A 17473-nucleotide genomic window follows, 5' to 3' on the forward strand; every position below is an offset into this window, starting at 1 on the left:
CTAGTCTAGTTCAAACTTACAATTTCACAGCACCAGACTCCTTTATACCCTTCCAAACCCTATGTGACTCCCACAAAATATCTAGACCTGAACTTTTTAGATATCTTCAGGTCAATCACTTTTGTTCCTCCCACTTACACACCAACCCCCTCCCTCCCAGACATGACCAGGTTTGAACACTGTAACGGGTTTCGCTCGGCAGCGGGTGTGTGTGACCCCCTGGATGGGTGCACAACACAAAACACAGGCATAGCACAACAGTGGAGGTGAAAAAAACAAAAAGGTACAGTTTATTTACAATATTTACAGAAAAACGTAAATAAAAAAAATAAGAAACATCAAATCCTGGCCAACTTGGATACTTACTGTACAACATAGCTTCCCTAGCTACCCACCAGGTATAGCCTGATGCTATACCTAGCCCCTGTTAGTTGTAGGCTTAGCCACACAGGCTTTTGTCTCACTGCACACAGATAGGATGTTGTCCCCAGTCAGTTCAGGCACAGATCTGGTTCCAGGATGGAGCAACTCACTAAGCAGGCTGGGGAGTTTTATAAAGGCCTTAATGAGCCCACTATCTTCAGCTGGGCTCATTACCTCAGTGCTGAAGGACTCAGCAATTCCCCCCTAGTGGAACAAATCCCCATATAGTCTAAACCTTGGACAAATGTATCGTCCATCCAGGACGCAACCAGGTGATTTCACCTGCCTACTGTCACATACCCCCCCTCTTGTTTCAACCTTGGGGTTGTAACACCAGTAGCCAGGCAGGCATGAACCCGGGCTAAAGCATCCACATTTCCCATCTGAACTCCAGGGCGATGCTTTACCGTGAAGTTCATTTCTTGTAGGGCCAGGAACCACCTATTTACCCTTCTATTGGTCTCTTTATTTTGAGCCATCCATTTCAAGGGAGCGTGATCCGTGACTAGGTCAAAATGTCTGCCTAGCAGATAGTACCGCAGGGAATCTAGAGCCCACTTTACTGCTAAACACTTCTTCTCAATTGTGGTGTAATTTTCCTTGTGAGATTTAAGCTTTCTGCTCAGGTAGATTACCGGGTGCTCCTCCCCCTTCCAAACCTGGGACAACACTGCTCCTAAGCCAACATCGGATGCATCCGTCTGGACCACAAAGTCTTTTGAGAAGTCTGGTGAGTATAGAACTGGCTGGCTACATAAGGCCCTTTTTAAAGACTGAAATGCTGCTTCAGCCTCCGGGGACCACTTAACCACGACTGACTCCTTCCTTTTGTCAAGTTGGTTGGGGCACTGCCAGAGAAGCAAAATGGGGAATGAATCGCCAATAGTAGCCAGCAATACCTAGAAAAGCCCGTACCTGCTTCTTGTTGTTTGGGCGTGGCCAACTCTATCGCTTCAACTTTGTTGATCTTGGGTTTTATTACTCCTCTCCCAATGGTGTACCTGGCCTCTTCCTGTCCAATCATACACTTCTTTGGGTTGGCCGTAAACCCAGCTTTCCGTATTGAGTCTAGTACAGCCTGAACCTTTGGCAAATGTGAGGCCCAATCTGCGCTATGGACAATCACATCGTCCAGGTAAGCTGCAGCATACTTCTGATGGGGGCGAAGAATTTGATCCATTTTGCGCTGAAAGGTAGTCGGTGCATTCTGTAACCCGAACGGCATTCTTCTATACTGGAATAACCTTCTGGGGTTCCAAATGCAGTCTTCTCCTTTGCTGACTCAGCTAGGGGTATCTGCAAATATCCTTTGGTCAAATCGAGCGTCGTCATGTACCGGGCTGCTCCCAGACGGTCGATTAATTCATCTATCCTCGGCATGGGGTAGGTGTCAAACTTTGTAACTTTATTTAACTGTCAGAAGTCGTTACAAAATCGCCAGCTCCCATCCGGTTTGGGCACCAACACTATGGGGCTGGACCAGCCACTCTGGGACTCCTATCACAACCAGGTGATTTTTACCTGCCTACTGTCACATAACATATGTAAATGTGACCCCCATGTCAGAGGTTTGATTTCCACCTTTATATACACAGCTACCAGCTCCACCACCTTACACTTCATACCATATACAGTTGTGTTCAAAATAATAGCAGTGTGTTGGAAAAAGTGACTAAAGCTGAAAATCCTTCTAATAGCTTTTATTTCCATCCACACAAATGCATTGGGGACACGACACATTCTATTCCAAATCACAACATGAAGAAAACTACATCAAATTTGTGTTGTTCCTCTAAAAAAATATATAGACTGAAAAATGTTTGAAGGTTTTGCTTTCCTTTGAATGACTTCATGAATATTTGGTTGTAGTCGCACTGTTTCTGAGAACTGCTGTACATCTGTGTTGCATGGAGTCACCCAACTTCTGGCCCCTGTGATCAGGTATTCCAGCCCAGGATGATTGGACCACATTCCACAGTTCTTCTCTATTTCTTGGTTTTGCCTCAGAAACGGCATTTTTGATGTCACCCCACAAGTTTTCTATTGGATGAAGATCCGGGGATTGGGCTGGCCACTCCATAACGTCCATCTTGTTGGTCTGGAACCAAGATGTTGCACATTTACTGGTGTGTTTGGGGTCGTTGTCTTGTTGGAACACCCATTTCAAGGGCATTTCCTCTTCAGCATAAGGCAGCATGACCTCTTCAAGTATTCTGATGGATTCAAACTGATCCATGATCCCTGGTATGCGATAAATAGGCCCAACACCGTAGTATGAGAAACACCCCCATATCATGATGCTTGCACCACCATGCTTCACTGTCTTCACAGTGTACTGTGGCTTGAATTCAGTGTTTGGGGGTCGTCTGACAAACTGTCTCCGCCCACTAGACCCAAAAAGAACAATCTTACTTCAGTCCACAGAATGTTGCGTCATTTCTCTTTAGGCCAGTCAATGTGCTCTTTGGCAGATTGTAACCTCTTCAGCACATATCTTTTTTCCAACAGTGGGACTTTGCGGGGACTTCTTGCAGATAGCTTGGCTTCACATAGACGTCTTCTAATTGTAACAGTCCTCACAGGGAACGTCACACCTTCTTTCATCTTCCTGGAGCTGATTGTTGGCTGAGTCCGCCCCATTTTGGCTATTCTTCTATTCATTCCAATGGTAGTTTTTCGCTTTCTTCCACGTCTTTCAGGTTTTGGTTGCCATTTTAAAGCATTTGTGATCATTTTAGCTGAGCAGCCGATCATTTTCTGCACTTCTTTATATGTTTTCCCCTCTCCAATCAACTTTTTAATCAAGGTACGCTGTTCTTCTGAACAATGTCTGGAACCACCCATTTTCCTCAGAATTTCAGAGAGAAATGCACTGTAACCAGCATGTCCAACATTTGCTGCCTTCCTTCCTTAAATAAGGGCAATAATTGCCACCTGTTTATCAAAGAATGAATGACCTCACTAATAGAACTCCACACTGCTATTATTGTGAACACGCCCCTTTCAATGAGTGATTCAATGACACAGAATCAGCAGCATGCATGTCATGACTGTCGGGTCTGTTGGATTTCTATGACTCTACTACACCTGCTAGGAAATTATTTGCCATGTAGAAATCTCATATGATGTCCTCCCAGAATGCGCTCTCCTGCATGCCCCGGGGGCATGAACCTGGCGATCTCCATGATCGCTGTGTCCTATGACACGCTGGTCATCGGGAATTGCAGTTGCCGGTGCTCAGCTGCACTTTCCTCACGCTGTCAGAGCAAGAGGAAGGTACTGCCAGCAGTTGTCAGAGTAGGGATCATCAGGGCACTTATGATCAGTGCCCTGAGGATCGGTGCCCAGCAGCGCCACCCACCAGTTCTGCCCACAAGTGCCCAGCAGTGCCACCCACCTTTACCCAGCAGTGCCACCCAGCAGTGCCGCCAGTCAGTGCCCAGCAATGCTGCCAATCAGTGACAACTATCAGTACCCATCATCAGTGCCGCCTCATCAGTGCTGCCTATCCTTGCTGCCTATCAGTGCCCATCAGTGCTGCCTATCCTTGCTGCCTATCAGTGCAGCCTCATCAACGCACATCAGTGAAGGAGAAAAATTACCTGTTTGCTAAATATTTTAATAGAAACAAAGAAACTTTTTTTTTCAAATTTTTTGCTCTTTTTTATTTTATAGCGCAAAAAATAAAACATACCACCAAAAGAAAGCTCTATTTGTGTAAAAAAAAGATAAAAATTTCAATTGAGTACAATGTTGCATGACTGCGCAATTGTCATTTAAACTGCGACAATGCTGAAAATTGGCCTAGTAAGGAAGGGGGTATAAGTGCCTGGTAGGCAAGTGGTTAAGGACCCCACTGGCACCTATCAGTGCCGCCTCATCAGTGCTGCCTATCAGTGCTGACTATCAGTGCACATCAGTGAAGGAGAAAAATTACCTGTTTGAAAAATGTTATCATAGAAACAAAGAAACTTTTTTTTTTTTACATTTTTTGATCTTTTTTTGTTTATAGCACAAAAAATAAAACACCCAGCGGGGAGTAAAGACCACCAAAAGAAAGCTCTATTTGTGTCAAAAAAATGATAAAATTAGTACAATGTTGCATGACCGCGCAATTGTCATTTAAAGTGCGACAACGCTGAAAGCTGAAAATTGGCCTGGTAAGGAAGGGGGTATAAGTGCCGGGTAGGCAAGTGGTTAAGGACCCCACTGGCACCTTTTGGGGGGTAACCGAAATTGACAGGTACCCGCTCCCACTTCTGCTGCAATCACCTAGGTGATCAGAAGCGGAGGTTGTCCTCCCCCCTCCCTCCCTGTAGTCTTCTGGGACACATGAAAGGTCCTAGAAGACTACAGGACCATTCACAAAGCACAGAGATACTCGCACATGCTCAGTGGGCACCCGGATGTGAAGCCGCAAGCTGTCACAGCTGGGTGCCCACACTGAAGATGCTGGCACTGGAAACACAGGGCGGCCGGTGAAATGGGCTGCGGGGAGGACACCACAAGATCGAGGGACAGGTAAGTGCCCGTCTTTTAAAAGTCAGCAGCTACTGTTTTTGTAGCTGATGACTTTTATTTTTTTTTATTTTCACTGGAACTCCACTTTAATGTATGAAGATATTATTTGTACTGTACAAATTACAACCTGTACGTTACCTCTAAGGGTTGTACCCCTTCTGACTTACTGTTGGTGAGTCCTGCAATCACATTGTTATGAGCTCCTTGTAAAACTATTATCTCTTTCCAATAACATCTATGAACAAGAGAAGATATGGACCCCACAATTCCTCTATATACTCCACAATTCTCCCATGTGGACACCTCGTAAGTGGTTCTCCAGTATAGACTCCCAGTTTGGAGAACTCATTTAGAAGAAGCCGTCAGCTAGAATCAAACTCACTACTCTACAGTATGGTGAAGACCAAGGAGGCCTAGCAATACCAAATGTTAGACTTTATATTATAGCTGCCCAACTTCAACATCTTACCAGGTGGGACTTAGTAGACACATTAGATCCCATCCATCGGTTGCTACTTCCATCAGATACAGATTTCACATCACTCTCACACTTATTAATGGGCTTCAGATGGCACCAGTGGGAAAGGCATGATCTCTCATCTATTTATTCCAGTCTTTTGACTCTTACCGAAGACTTATAGAAAGAAATGGGAAACAGAGAAAATAAGAGAGAGTGGTGGGAGGTGATTGTGACCTCCATACCTCTCATCTCTCTGTCCTCTTCACAGAAACTCAGTCATTTCTTTTGCATAGATCTTTCAGGACTCCAGCTCAATTGTTCAGCTAGGACAGGAGGGATTTCCCCTTATGACCCCAATTGTAGTGGTGATGTCGGGGATTTGATACACATTTTGGAGATGTCCAAAATTATTCAAAAAGTGGAATGATATGACCAGTATTGTAATGTTGGTATTCAATATTCCTCGGGTGTGCCTCTTGGTCTCAATAGAGGAGGAATTATTTACACCTCCTCCTATTACAAGTCATATAGCAATAGTGAGGCTGCTTGACCATAAAAAATATCCCGATCTTGGCTATCATCTCAAACTCCCAGCAGACACCAGTGGATTGAGCAGGTGATCTCCACATTAACATCATAGGTTTTTAAAACTTTAGCTTTTTAAGCCCCATAAAAGGAGAACGGCCAGTTGTATCCTACTGAATGGTAACTACATTGGAGACCCATACTTGGGGTATGATCCTGTAGACACGGGCCTCATTGATCGGTGTCAGCTATCTATGTATGTACTGGGGGGAGTTACTTGCCGTGTACAGCTGAATTGTTCTAGGTTGTTTCTTCTTTTCTCTGTTCATTTGTTTATAAAAGGTAAAAGTGACACCATAGACAAAGCAAGTTATTGTTCTGTATGATCTGTAACAGTGCCACAACTGCCTATACGTGAGAATGTATGACTCCATTGTCTGGGCTGAATGTTGGGAATACTGTGCGCACTTATAAACATTCTTAATAAAATCTATTTGATTAAAAAAATACTGTAGATAATGCTGTACATATTCTTTCTATTCATAAGATATATTTAGTAATGAACATTAAAAATAGAAAGCAACTTTATGTAGCCCTTTATATAGAATTTTAAATTTATTATTTATTTTTTTTTGTACAGGTGGATTGATGAACCAAGTTTTCGGTCATGTTGGTTTTCATGAATAGAGCTGAGTCACATGGAAAACAAGACACATGGATGTCTTAATTGACTGAAAGTCTTTATTGCAGCTCATTGGAGGATTCACATGGGATACAAGTCATATCTGTGTTCTAAAAGTCATGGTTTGGATCCTCTTCCACATTGATCCAGCCTCAGAGGACAACAGGAGAAAATAAATTTATGTGTTCTGGAAATGACAATGGCTTTACAATAAAGTCCAACCCAAGTATACATAAGAGGAGTCATTTCAAACTACTTCTTGTTTGGAGATTTTACAATGGAGAGAAAATATATCACACACCAGAAGGTTCACAATGAAAGGAAGTCATATCATTGTTCTGAATGTGGCAAAACTTTTACACACAAGAGAGACCTTATAGTACACCAAAGAGTTCATACTGGAGAGAAGCCATATCAGTGTTCTGAATGTGATAAAGCTTTTACAGTAAAGTCACATCTTAACAGACACCAGAGGATTCACACTGGAGAGAAGCCATATCAGTGTTCTGAATGTGATAAAGCTTTTACACGGAAGTCAAGTCTTATCACACACCAGAGGAGTCACACTGGAGAGAAGTCATATCAGTGTTCTGAATGTGATAAAGCTTTTACACAGAAGTCACATCTTATCACACACCAGAGGGTTCACACTGGAGAGATATATCAGTGTTCTGAATGTGATAAAGCTTTTACAGTAAAGTCACATCTTAACAGACACCAGAGGAGTCACACTGGAGAGAAGCCATATCAGTGTTCTGAATGTGATAAAGCTTTTACACAGAAGTCAAGTCTTATCACACACCAGAGTATTCACACTGGAGAGAAGTCATATCAGTGTTCTGAATGTGATAAAGCTTTTACACAGAAGTCACATCTTATCAGACACCAGAGGATTCACACTGGAGATAAGTCATATCAGTGTTCTGAATGTGATAAAGCTTTTACAGTAAAGTCATATCTTAACAGACACCAGAGGATTCACACTGGAGAGAAGCCATATCAGTGTTCTGAATGTGATAAAGCTTTTAAAGTAAAGTCAGATCTTATCAGACACCAGAGGATTCACACTGGAGAGAAGTTATATCAGTGTTCTGAATGTGGTAAAGCTTTTACAGTGAAGTCACATCTTATCAGACACCAGAGGATTCACACTGGAGAGAAGTCATATCAGTGTTCTGAATGTGATAAAGCTTTTACACAGATGTCACATCTTATCAGACACCAGAGGATTCACACTGGAGAGAAGTCATATCAGTGTTCTGAATGTGATAAAGCTTTTACACAGAAGTCAAGTCTTATCAGACACCAGAGGATTCACACTGGAGAGAAGCCATATCAGTGTTCTGAATGTGATAAAGCTTTTAAAGTAAAGTCAGATCTTATCAGACACCAGAGGATTCACACTGGAGAGAAGTTATATCAGTGTTCTGAATGTGGTAAAGCTTTTACAGTGAAGTCACATCTTATCACACACCAGAGGATTCACACTGGAGAGAAGTCATATCAGTGTTCTGAATGTGATAAAGCTTTTACACAGAAGTCAGATCTTATCAGACACCAGAGGATTCACACTGGAGAGAAGTCATATCAGTGTTCTGAATGTGATAAAGCTTTTACAGTGAAGTCACATCTTATCACACACCAGAGGATTCACACTGGAGAGAAGCCATATCAGTGTTCTGAATGTGATAAAGCTTTTACAGTTAATGCCGGTCTAATCTATCACCGGAGGATTCACATATTTCAGCATAGATTATATTCTGGAAGAAAAGAGATATTAAAAAAGTTTCAGGTGTCACAAGTTAGTTTCACATCCCCAATGTCATCCCACAAGCTAGAGAAGAAGGGAAGATAAAATGTTACCTTAAAAGAAACAAACTAAAATCTGAGCAAACTGGAATGTAATGATCGGATGAACTGAGTATAGTGCTTATGTCCATCAATACACAACTAGAAGGGATTTAAATATTTTATCTTTTGATAATTTTTTTAAGATAAACATCAATAACTGAACAGCTTCCCTCATGATTCTCATCTTTATCTTTTTTATGGAGCTTTGAATGAACATGTAATGCATTTTCATGATTCACCAACTGAGTTGTGTTTCCAAGCATTTTCTTCATTTCTGGATCCTGAGGTAATACATGACCAACACTGCCTCAGTACCAGAGACTAGGATGGGGTCTATTATCTTACCAAGTCTCTGAAGCCTCGGTGGGAGAGTCCATTCCAGGTTCTTTTGACTATTGATACATCATCAGCCAGGCTTGAGGTCTCCAGCTAAGCCCACCTTGTCCATTCCTCCCATTACATGTTCCATCTTCTCTCCCATTATCAATGCCTTCTTTCCACATTTCATCTCCTCTCATTATTATTATTATACAGGATTTATGGTGCCGACAGTTTGCTCAGCGCTTTACAATATAACGGGAGACAATACAGCAACAATAAAGTTAAATACAAGAAGGATAGGAGGAGCTTACAATCTAGGAGGGAGGGGCTAGTGGTACAAAAGGTAGTAACTGTGGGGGATGGACTGGCTGGAAGAGTAGAAGATTCCATTATTAGCTGAGGGCAGGATAGGCTTCCCTAAAGAGATAGGTTTGCAGAGATCGCCTAAAAGTGAGCAGAGTAGGCGATAGTCTGATAAATTGGGGTAGAGTGTTCCAGAGGATAGGGGGGAAGCTCTGGAGATGAGCATGGGAGGAGGAGACAAGGGAGCTAGAGAGCAGGTGGTCATGTGAGGATCGGAGAGTACGGTTTGGGTGATATTTGGAGACAATATTGGTGATATAAATTCATTTATAACTCTGCCCCAAATTACATGTTATTGTTAATGTTTTGAATTTTATCCGTTGGTCAATGGGAAGCCAGTGGAGGGATTGGCAGAGGGGGGTGGAGGACACTGAATGGTGGCCAGTGAAGGGATTGGCAGAGGCGGGTGGAGGACACTGAATGGAGGCCAGTGGAGGGATTGGCAGAGAGGGGTGGAGGACACTGAGTGAAGGCCAGTGGAGGGATTGGCAGCGAGGGGTGGCTGATACAGAATGGTTAGTAAGGTGGATGAGTCTGGCAGCAGCCTTCATGATAGACTGAAGAGGGGATAGCCTGCAATGTGGTCGGCCAATGAGGAGGGAGTTTCAATAGTTAAGGCAAGATATAACAAGGGAGTGAATAAGTTGCTTAGTGGTTTCCGAGGTTAAGAACGGCCATATCTTGGAGCTGCTGTGGAGGTGAAGTCTACAAGATTTGGACAGTGGATTTGGGACTGAAAAGACAGATGGGAGTCTGGGATTACACCTAGTACCCTGGCATGAGGGGAGGGACTGATGATTTTGTTATTGATCTTGATGGAGGGAGGGGGAACAGGCTGGAGGGAATACTAGGAGCTCAGTTTTAAAAAGATTGAGTTTGAGGAAGTGGAGTGACATCCATGCCGATATGTCGCTTAGTAGGTTAGTAATGCGAGAGAAGACTGAAGGAGTGAGGTGAGGAGGAGACTGAAGGGGTGAGGTGAGCGGTAGAAAGATAGATTTGTGTGTCATTAGCATAGAGGTGGTACTTAAAGCCATGGGAGTTTATCAAGTGACAAAGGGAGGAGGTGTAGATGGAGAAGAGTAGGGGTCCAAGGACAGAACCTTGAAGAACCCCTACAGAAAAAGGGAGTGGAGAGGAGGAGGAAGAGTTATCGGTAACGCTGATATAGCGCTGCGATAGGTAGGAGGAGAACCAGGAGAGAGCAGAGTCTTGGAGGCCAAAAGAGTTGAGTTTTTTGAGGAGGAGGGGATGGTCAACTGTATCAAAGGCTGCAGAGAGGTTAAGTAGTAAGAGTACTGAGTAGTGGCCATTGGTTGGGATGAGTACGGAGTAGTGGCCATTGGTTGGGATGAGTACGGTGTAGTGGCCATTGGTTGGGATGAGTACGGAGTAGTGGCCATTGGTTGGGATGAATACAGAGCAGTGGCCATTGGTTGGGATGAGTACGGTGTAGTGGCCATTGGTTGGGATGAGTACGGAGTAGTGGCCATTGGTTGGGATGAGTACGGAGTAGTGGCCATTGGTTGGGATGAGTACGGAGTAGTGGCCATTGGTTGGGATGAGTACGGAGTAGTGGCCATTGGTTGGGATGAGTACGGAGCAGTGGCCATTGGTTGGGATGAGTACGAAGCAGTGGCCGTTGGTTGGGATGAGTACGGAGCAGTGGCCGTTGGTTGGGATGAGTACGGAGTAGTGGCCATTGGTTGGGATGAGTATGGTGTAGTGGCCATTGGTTGGGATGAGTACGGAGTAGTGGCCATTGGTTTTAGCAGTTAGTAGATCATTAGTGAGGTTTAGTAGGGCAGTGTCAGTGGAGAGTAGTTAGCGAAAGCCAGACTGTAAAGGGGCAAGAAGGTTGTTGTCGGTGAGATGGGAGCTCAGGCGATTGTAGACTAAGTGTTGTAATAGGTTAGAGGTAAATGGCAGCAGGGAGATGGGTCTTAAGTTGTTCAGGTTGGTGGGGTTCAGGGAGGGCTTTTTAAGTATGGGAGTGATGTGCGCATGCTTTAGGGGGGAGGGGAAGGCACCAGTAGAGAGGGAGAGATTGAAGATGTGAGTGAGGGAGCATAGGATGGAAGAAGAGGATGACCGTAGTAGTTGTGAGGGGATAGGGTCCAGGGGGCAGGTAGTGAGACGGGCTTCTGAGAGAACCTTAGTGACCTCTTCGGTAGTAGTGAGGTCAAAAGAGGAAAGTGTTGAGGGAGGTTTAGTATAAGGTATGCTAAGTGGGATGGATGTCTGTGCAGTGGAGATGCCCCTACGAATTGCATCAATCTTGTTTTTGAAATGATTTGCAATCTCGTGAGCAGTGAGTGAGTTACTGGGTGGAGGTGGAGAAAGTTGAGAGTTAGAAGTAGAGAAGAGACGACGAGGACTGGATGAGAAGGTATTGATGAGAGTGACAAAGTAGGCTTGTCTGGCAGCATGGAGGGAGGAATTGTATGTTAAGAAAGCAGATTTATATCGGGTGAATGCTTGGTGAGATTTGGTTTTACGCCACAATCGCTCCAGCACACGACTATGTCGTTTAAGATCTCTGGTGTTGTCAGTCTGCCAAGGTTGTAATGGGCGGGGCCTGATGCTTCGTGTTAGAGGAGCAAGTGAGTCTAATGTGGATGAAAGTGAACTGTTGTAGACAGCAGTGGCCAGGTCAGGGCAGGACAGGGGAGAGATTCTGTCATAGAGTTGGTCAGTTGCAGAGTGGAAAGGAGAAGGGTTCAAGTTGTGAAGGTTTCTGCAGGTGATTGGTGATTGGAGGGATAGGTGTTTGAAGATGAGGAGACTGTGAAGGTGATGAGATTGTGATCATAGAGAGGAAAGGGGGTGTTTGTGAGGTTGTAGGATATCCTCTCATGGGTGACAACCTTTCAGGCAGGTCTGCGGCTGTGACACCAGCTAGAAAGAAGTCTCTGTTCAGTGAGAAAACAACATCCCAAGCTGATGCAGGCCTTCCAATACTGAGTTACTGCTGATTTAGGGGATGTATTCAGCAGTAAAACGTAAGCCCAGCTGGCCACTTGTGTTCCATGTGGTTCTGCCAAATGGGATTCCATCAGGTGAAGATCAGAAATCCTTGTTCCATGTTTTCTCTTTCCAGCTATTACTCCTCTCCATAGACTAATCACACAATACAACTGCCAGAGATCTGAACTTACAAGTGCTGAGTGTGCGGTCATATTCCTACCACTTCTTCCGGGGGACTGACATTCCTCTGATTGGGGTTCACAATAATCACTCTGAGTGCACACATCTCTTTTGGTGGAAAGTTTGTAAAGAAAACTTCTTCTCCCTGGAAATATTACAACGTTGGCACCAAAGTGTAACTATGGGCAAAATCAGTAATGACATTAATAATGAAATCTGTCATTAGCAGAGCAGGCTTTGTTTTTCTGAGTCTCCTCTTGTTTTATTTTTTGTTGTCCCTCCCAGTAGATATTTTTTGTCTACTTCCTGTAGAAGGCCAAGTCTTTTGGGAAAAATGGCAGTTGGAGGGGTTGGGGCAAATCCTATAACACTGCTGGAGATGCTCACAACTGTCAGTTGTCATTCATATGGGGGTTGGACCTTATAGAGAACCTGTTGCTGTAACTGCTGTAGAAGCGTTAGCTGAAGTTGGGCTTTACTTGTTGTGTGTCTTATAATCTATCTAAGACTTCCCTGTACAGGGTGACAACGCTGCTGTGTAATGTTCCTGCAGAATGATCAGGGTTGTCACCCTGTTACAGAAGGCGGGAAAATAACAGATCTACAGACAGGACCAACAGCTGATACAACTATGTTGCAGAGGGAACTCTGGGAATGCTAATGACAGATTGCATTACACATTCAGTTAGCAGACTTCCTGCTGTTGGTCTGATGTTTGAATTGTGTTCTGATATTTACTGTCCTGCTGTAAAAGGTGTAAATGATCGCCCGCATGTTTCCTGTAGTAGCAGGGACTACAAACTCATATCAGGAATAGTAGGATGGGTACCTACCCAAGGGGGTCACCTTTTTGGATTTGGGGGGAAACATTTCACATGGTTTCTTTCCATTAATGATACCGACAAGGGGAGTCTCACTTCACTAACAATAGGAGAGCCAATCACAGGCCAGTAACATTTCATGGTGTCTCAATGTATTGCAGAATGTTTAATCCCCATTGGTCCAATGGATTACTAGTCCTTCCAGATGCATTGCTTCTTGTGTGGAAGGAGCGCCCTAAAATGCCTTCCCTTCAATTCCACCCATAGCTGTACTTTAGGTTATGTTGCCCCTCCCCCATATCTGTAAGGGAAAGCCTCAATTTCTCCCAATACTCCCCTGGCCTTCCAGTGAGAGGAAACATTTTCTCTGGAGTGGAGATGTTTTATGCAGTGAGCCCTTCATAGACGGGATGGGGAATCTAAGTAATCTAAGATAAGTAAGATGAACCGGTGTACTGGAGTCATGGATCAGATAACCAATGACACCATTGATGGTATAGCAGAGCTGACAGCAGAAGTGGCTCCATCACCTAAGGTGGTGTCACAGAACTGCATGGTGGCTGACTATCTCTCAGAAGATCAAGGTGGAGCCTACAAACTGGTGTCAGAGAGTGTTGTACATTTATATTAGATCATGAGGATCTCAGAAGGGGATATCTACACAAGGTAAAGCAGTTCCAACAGTCACCTGGGTGGGGGGAAGTGGGATCCATTTTCTTGGATGGGTTTAGTTGGAACTTGGTTGAGTAATATGGTGGCTTTGCTTCTTAGGCCATTAGTTGCTTCTATAGATTTGATGATAATTTTATACATTGCTGCTGTTGTGTCTTTTGCTGCCAGTTGATTTTGCTTTTTTATGCACATGATTACATTCACATTGTTAGAACAGAAGATTATTTTAAACCCTCAAACATTTTTTATTTTCTGAAGCAGAGACCCTGGAGAATAAAATGGTGGTGGTTCCTATTTTCTATGTTACAGGATATTAGCTCAGCTGTTTGTCAAATACATATTTTCTGTGAAAAACACTAAAAAGTAATTTTAGTGCACAAAAAACACAATATATAACCCAGCTTCTTTAGTGAAATATACAATATTGGGTTGGCATCAAGTATATAGATACCAAACATGCCAAACGTTTTAAAAATTGTGCGTATTTGTGAAATGGTGACAATCTTCAGTACCAGAAATTGTCCATAGGTGACGCTTTAAAAGCCTTTACAGTCATCAGTTTATATAGTGAACCATGAATGATGGTCCTCGAGTTATTCCTCTCCCTCTGGTGTGTGCAGAGATATGTACAATGTGTAGTGTGAGTGATGTTTTCCTACATAACCTCACCCAACCCTTGCAATTGCTCATGTATACGGGAACTGGGGGCTTTAAAATGTGTTTTGTGTGTTTTTTCATTTACAGTGTGTTACTTTACACTTTTCTTTCTCTGAACTTTATTATTGCCATATAGGGGGTTAATAGCCTCGCATGTGATAACATATTGCTGGTCACAGATCCTCTTTAAAGAAACACAAGAGGTCTATCAGACCCCTAATGTCACCTCTGGACCCCCAAAAAAGATAGTCAAGCACAGATCATGTTTGATCAGCTCCTTGAAGACACGAATGTACATCTGCCAAATCTGTATCTGAGTAGACCATAGAAGCAGCATTAGAAAGAAATGTGAGCATGGCTTCAGTCAGGCGATGGTCCTGGTGGTCATGGTCTTGTTCTCCTTCAGGTCTTCTCACCTTGTAAATGGTGACATGGACTTGCTGTGTGGGAATGAGCAGGAGGGGCTCGGGGTTCTCTTGTACCCAATCAGCTTGTTATGGATAAAAGATGAAAGTGTCTTCTGGGAAGTTACAGGGATTTGGATGTTTAGAGGGTTACATAAGTGGGTGGGGCTGGTTTTAATGAGGGGCGTGACATATGTTAATCAGTTTCTTAGCATAGATGATATAAATGGTATAAATAGATCCTTGAAATGTAAACAATCTATCTATTTCCTTCTGTTGTTAAAGTGTCACATGTATATGATGAATAAAGTTGGATGATATTTTCACCGCACAATAGCGAGGTCTGGGTTCTTATAGTTCAATAGTTCAATATAGTAACGTTTATTTCTGAGCACATAAATGCAATTCATGACCTATTTTCTGGTGAAATATAAAAGATGAGGTTGTACCTGACCGCAGGTAGCTCTCAAGGTCCTACCTTTTCCCAGAGGTTATGTTACTCCATGTGCTGGCATCCATCTTGGATTTCTGCTGAGCATGGTGGGAATCTTTTATGCCTTCAGGTCTCTGAGGTCCATCCCCCAGAGGGGTGTGGCTGAGTACATATAAGCCTGTGATCCGCACATGCTCTTTGCACTTGTGTCTTTCTCTTGCTACAGATCTGTGTATACGCTCGTGACGCTTCTGGTATCTGACTCGGCTTGTGACTAAGACCATTCTCTGTGTTTTCCTTCTATCTGACCTTCCGTTGCTGAACCCGGCCCGTGACCTGTGATTCTCTGTCTACTGTTCTGTACTGTTTTGTCCCGTTGTTGTCGATCCGGCTTGCCTGACTACGCTATTGTCATTCTCACCAGCTACACGCCATTGGCGGCGGCCATTACCACAGCCGGGGTGTCTCGGGGGCCGTGACCTGGTTCCTGGCTGCGTCAAGTCCATCCCCACCATTAGGGGCCCTGGTGAAGGGCAGCCTGGGACTTAGACTCCGCGCCCTGAGGGACTTCTGTCTGTTGGTGGTGGTTGTCGTCAGCCAGTGCGTTACCCTGCCACTAGGCCTACCTGTCCGTTCCACAGCCCTGCCCTGACAGTAGCCAAATGACGGCTGCACTGCGGTTGGCCAGTTCTGGGAGGCCGTCATATGACGTCCTCCCAGAACGCGCTCTCCTGCATGCCCCTGGGGGCGCGCACCTGGCGATCTCCGTGATCGTTATGTCCTATGACACGCTGGTCATCGGGAAATGCAGTTGCCGATTCTAGACTGCACTTTCCTCACGCTGTCAGAGCATGAGTAAAGTACTGCCAGCAGTTGTCAGAGGAGGGATCATCAGAGCACTGATAATCAGTGCCCTGAGGATCGGTGCCCATCAACCCCACCCTCCAGTTCCACCCACAAGTGCCCAGCAGTGCCCACCAGTGCTGCCCAGCAGTGTCACCAGTTAGTGCCCAGCAGTGCTGCCAGTCAGTACCCACCAGTGTCACCAGTCAGTGCCCAGCAGTGCTGCCAGTCAGTACCCAGCAGTGTCACCAGTCAGTGCCCAGCAGTGCTGCCTATCAGTGACTATCAGTACCCATCATCAGTGCCGCCTAACAGTGCCAGCTTATCAGTGCTGCCTCATCCAATAAGATAAAACGAGCGCTGGATAAACATAGAAATGGAGCAGCTGGCATGAAAGGTAAGAACCTCAAAACCCTCTAATCAATAATAAATAAAACACATGCAGCGCTAAAGGTATGAAAAAATGTAAAATCATAAATATCATGAATGAAATGTATCTAGATACAATGGATAATATAAAAGTGACCAACTATGATCTCCATATCAATTATAGTGACATAAATAAATACACGCACTGAGGCGTATGGTGGAGCATAGATGTGATAAACGTCCCAAGTTGGCGTTTCAAAGTGCATACATGAAATATAAAACCGGTTAGTCTCTAATCCGTGTAATCAGTGCCGCCTATCAGTGCCCATCAGTGCTGCCTATCAGTGCCCATCAGTGCTGCCTCATCAACGCACATCAGTGAAGGAGAAAAATTACCTGTTTGCTAAATTTTATAATAGAAACAAAGAACTTTTTTTTTTCCAATTTTTTGCTCTTTTTTTGTTTATAGTACTAAAAATAAAACAGCCAGCGGGGAGTAAATACCACCAAAAGAAAGCTCTATTTGTGTGACAAAAATGATAAAAATTTCATATGAGTACAATGTTGGATGACCGCGCAATTGTCATTTAAAGTGCGGCAGCGCTGAAAGCTAAAAATTGGCTTTGTAAGGAAGGGGGTATAAGTGCCTGGTGGGCAAGTGGTTAAGGACCCCACTGGCACCTTTTGGGGGGTAACCGAAATTGAAAGGTACCCGCTCCCACTTCTGCTGCAATCACCTAGGTGATCAGAAGTAGAAGTTGTCCTCCCCCTCCCTCCCTGTAGTCTTCTGGGACACATGAATGGTCCTGTAGTCTTCTAGGACCTTTCACAAAGCACAGAGATACTCGCACATGCTCAGTGGGCACCCGGATGTGAAGCCGCAAGCTGTCACAGCTGGGTGCCCACACTGAAGATGCCGGCACTGGAAACACAGGGCGGCCGGTGAAACGGGCTGCGGGGAGGACACCACGAGATCAAGGG

The 17473-nt window shown here is 44.2% G+C and overlaps 1 protein-coding gene across 1 annotated transcript in view; it reads left to right on the forward strand.

Moving 5' to 3' along the window:
* The window catches only part of LOC149470587 (uncharacterized), a 91134-nt gene extending 76261 nt beyond the window's left edge, over positions 1-14873 (forward strand). Inside the window, exons 3-5 of the mRNA XM_089662195.1 lie at positions 6979-7254; positions 7333-8412; positions 14850-14873. Coding sequence (XP_089518321.1) covers positions 6979-7254; positions 7333-8412; positions 14850-14873 — 1380 coding nt within the window. The remainder of the gene's footprint in view (positions 1-6978; positions 7255-7332; positions 8413-14849) is intronic.
* Positions 14874-17473: the final 2600 nt, after the last annotated feature.

This window comes from Staurois parvus, unplaced genomic scaffold (assembly GCF_062004578.1).
Source record: "Staurois parvus isolate SC_StPar_1 unplaced genomic scaffold, SC_StPar_1.0 ptg000037l, whole genome shotgun sequence".
Lineage (NCBI taxonomy): Eukaryota > Metazoa > Chordata > Amphibia > Anura > Ranidae > Staurois > Staurois parvus.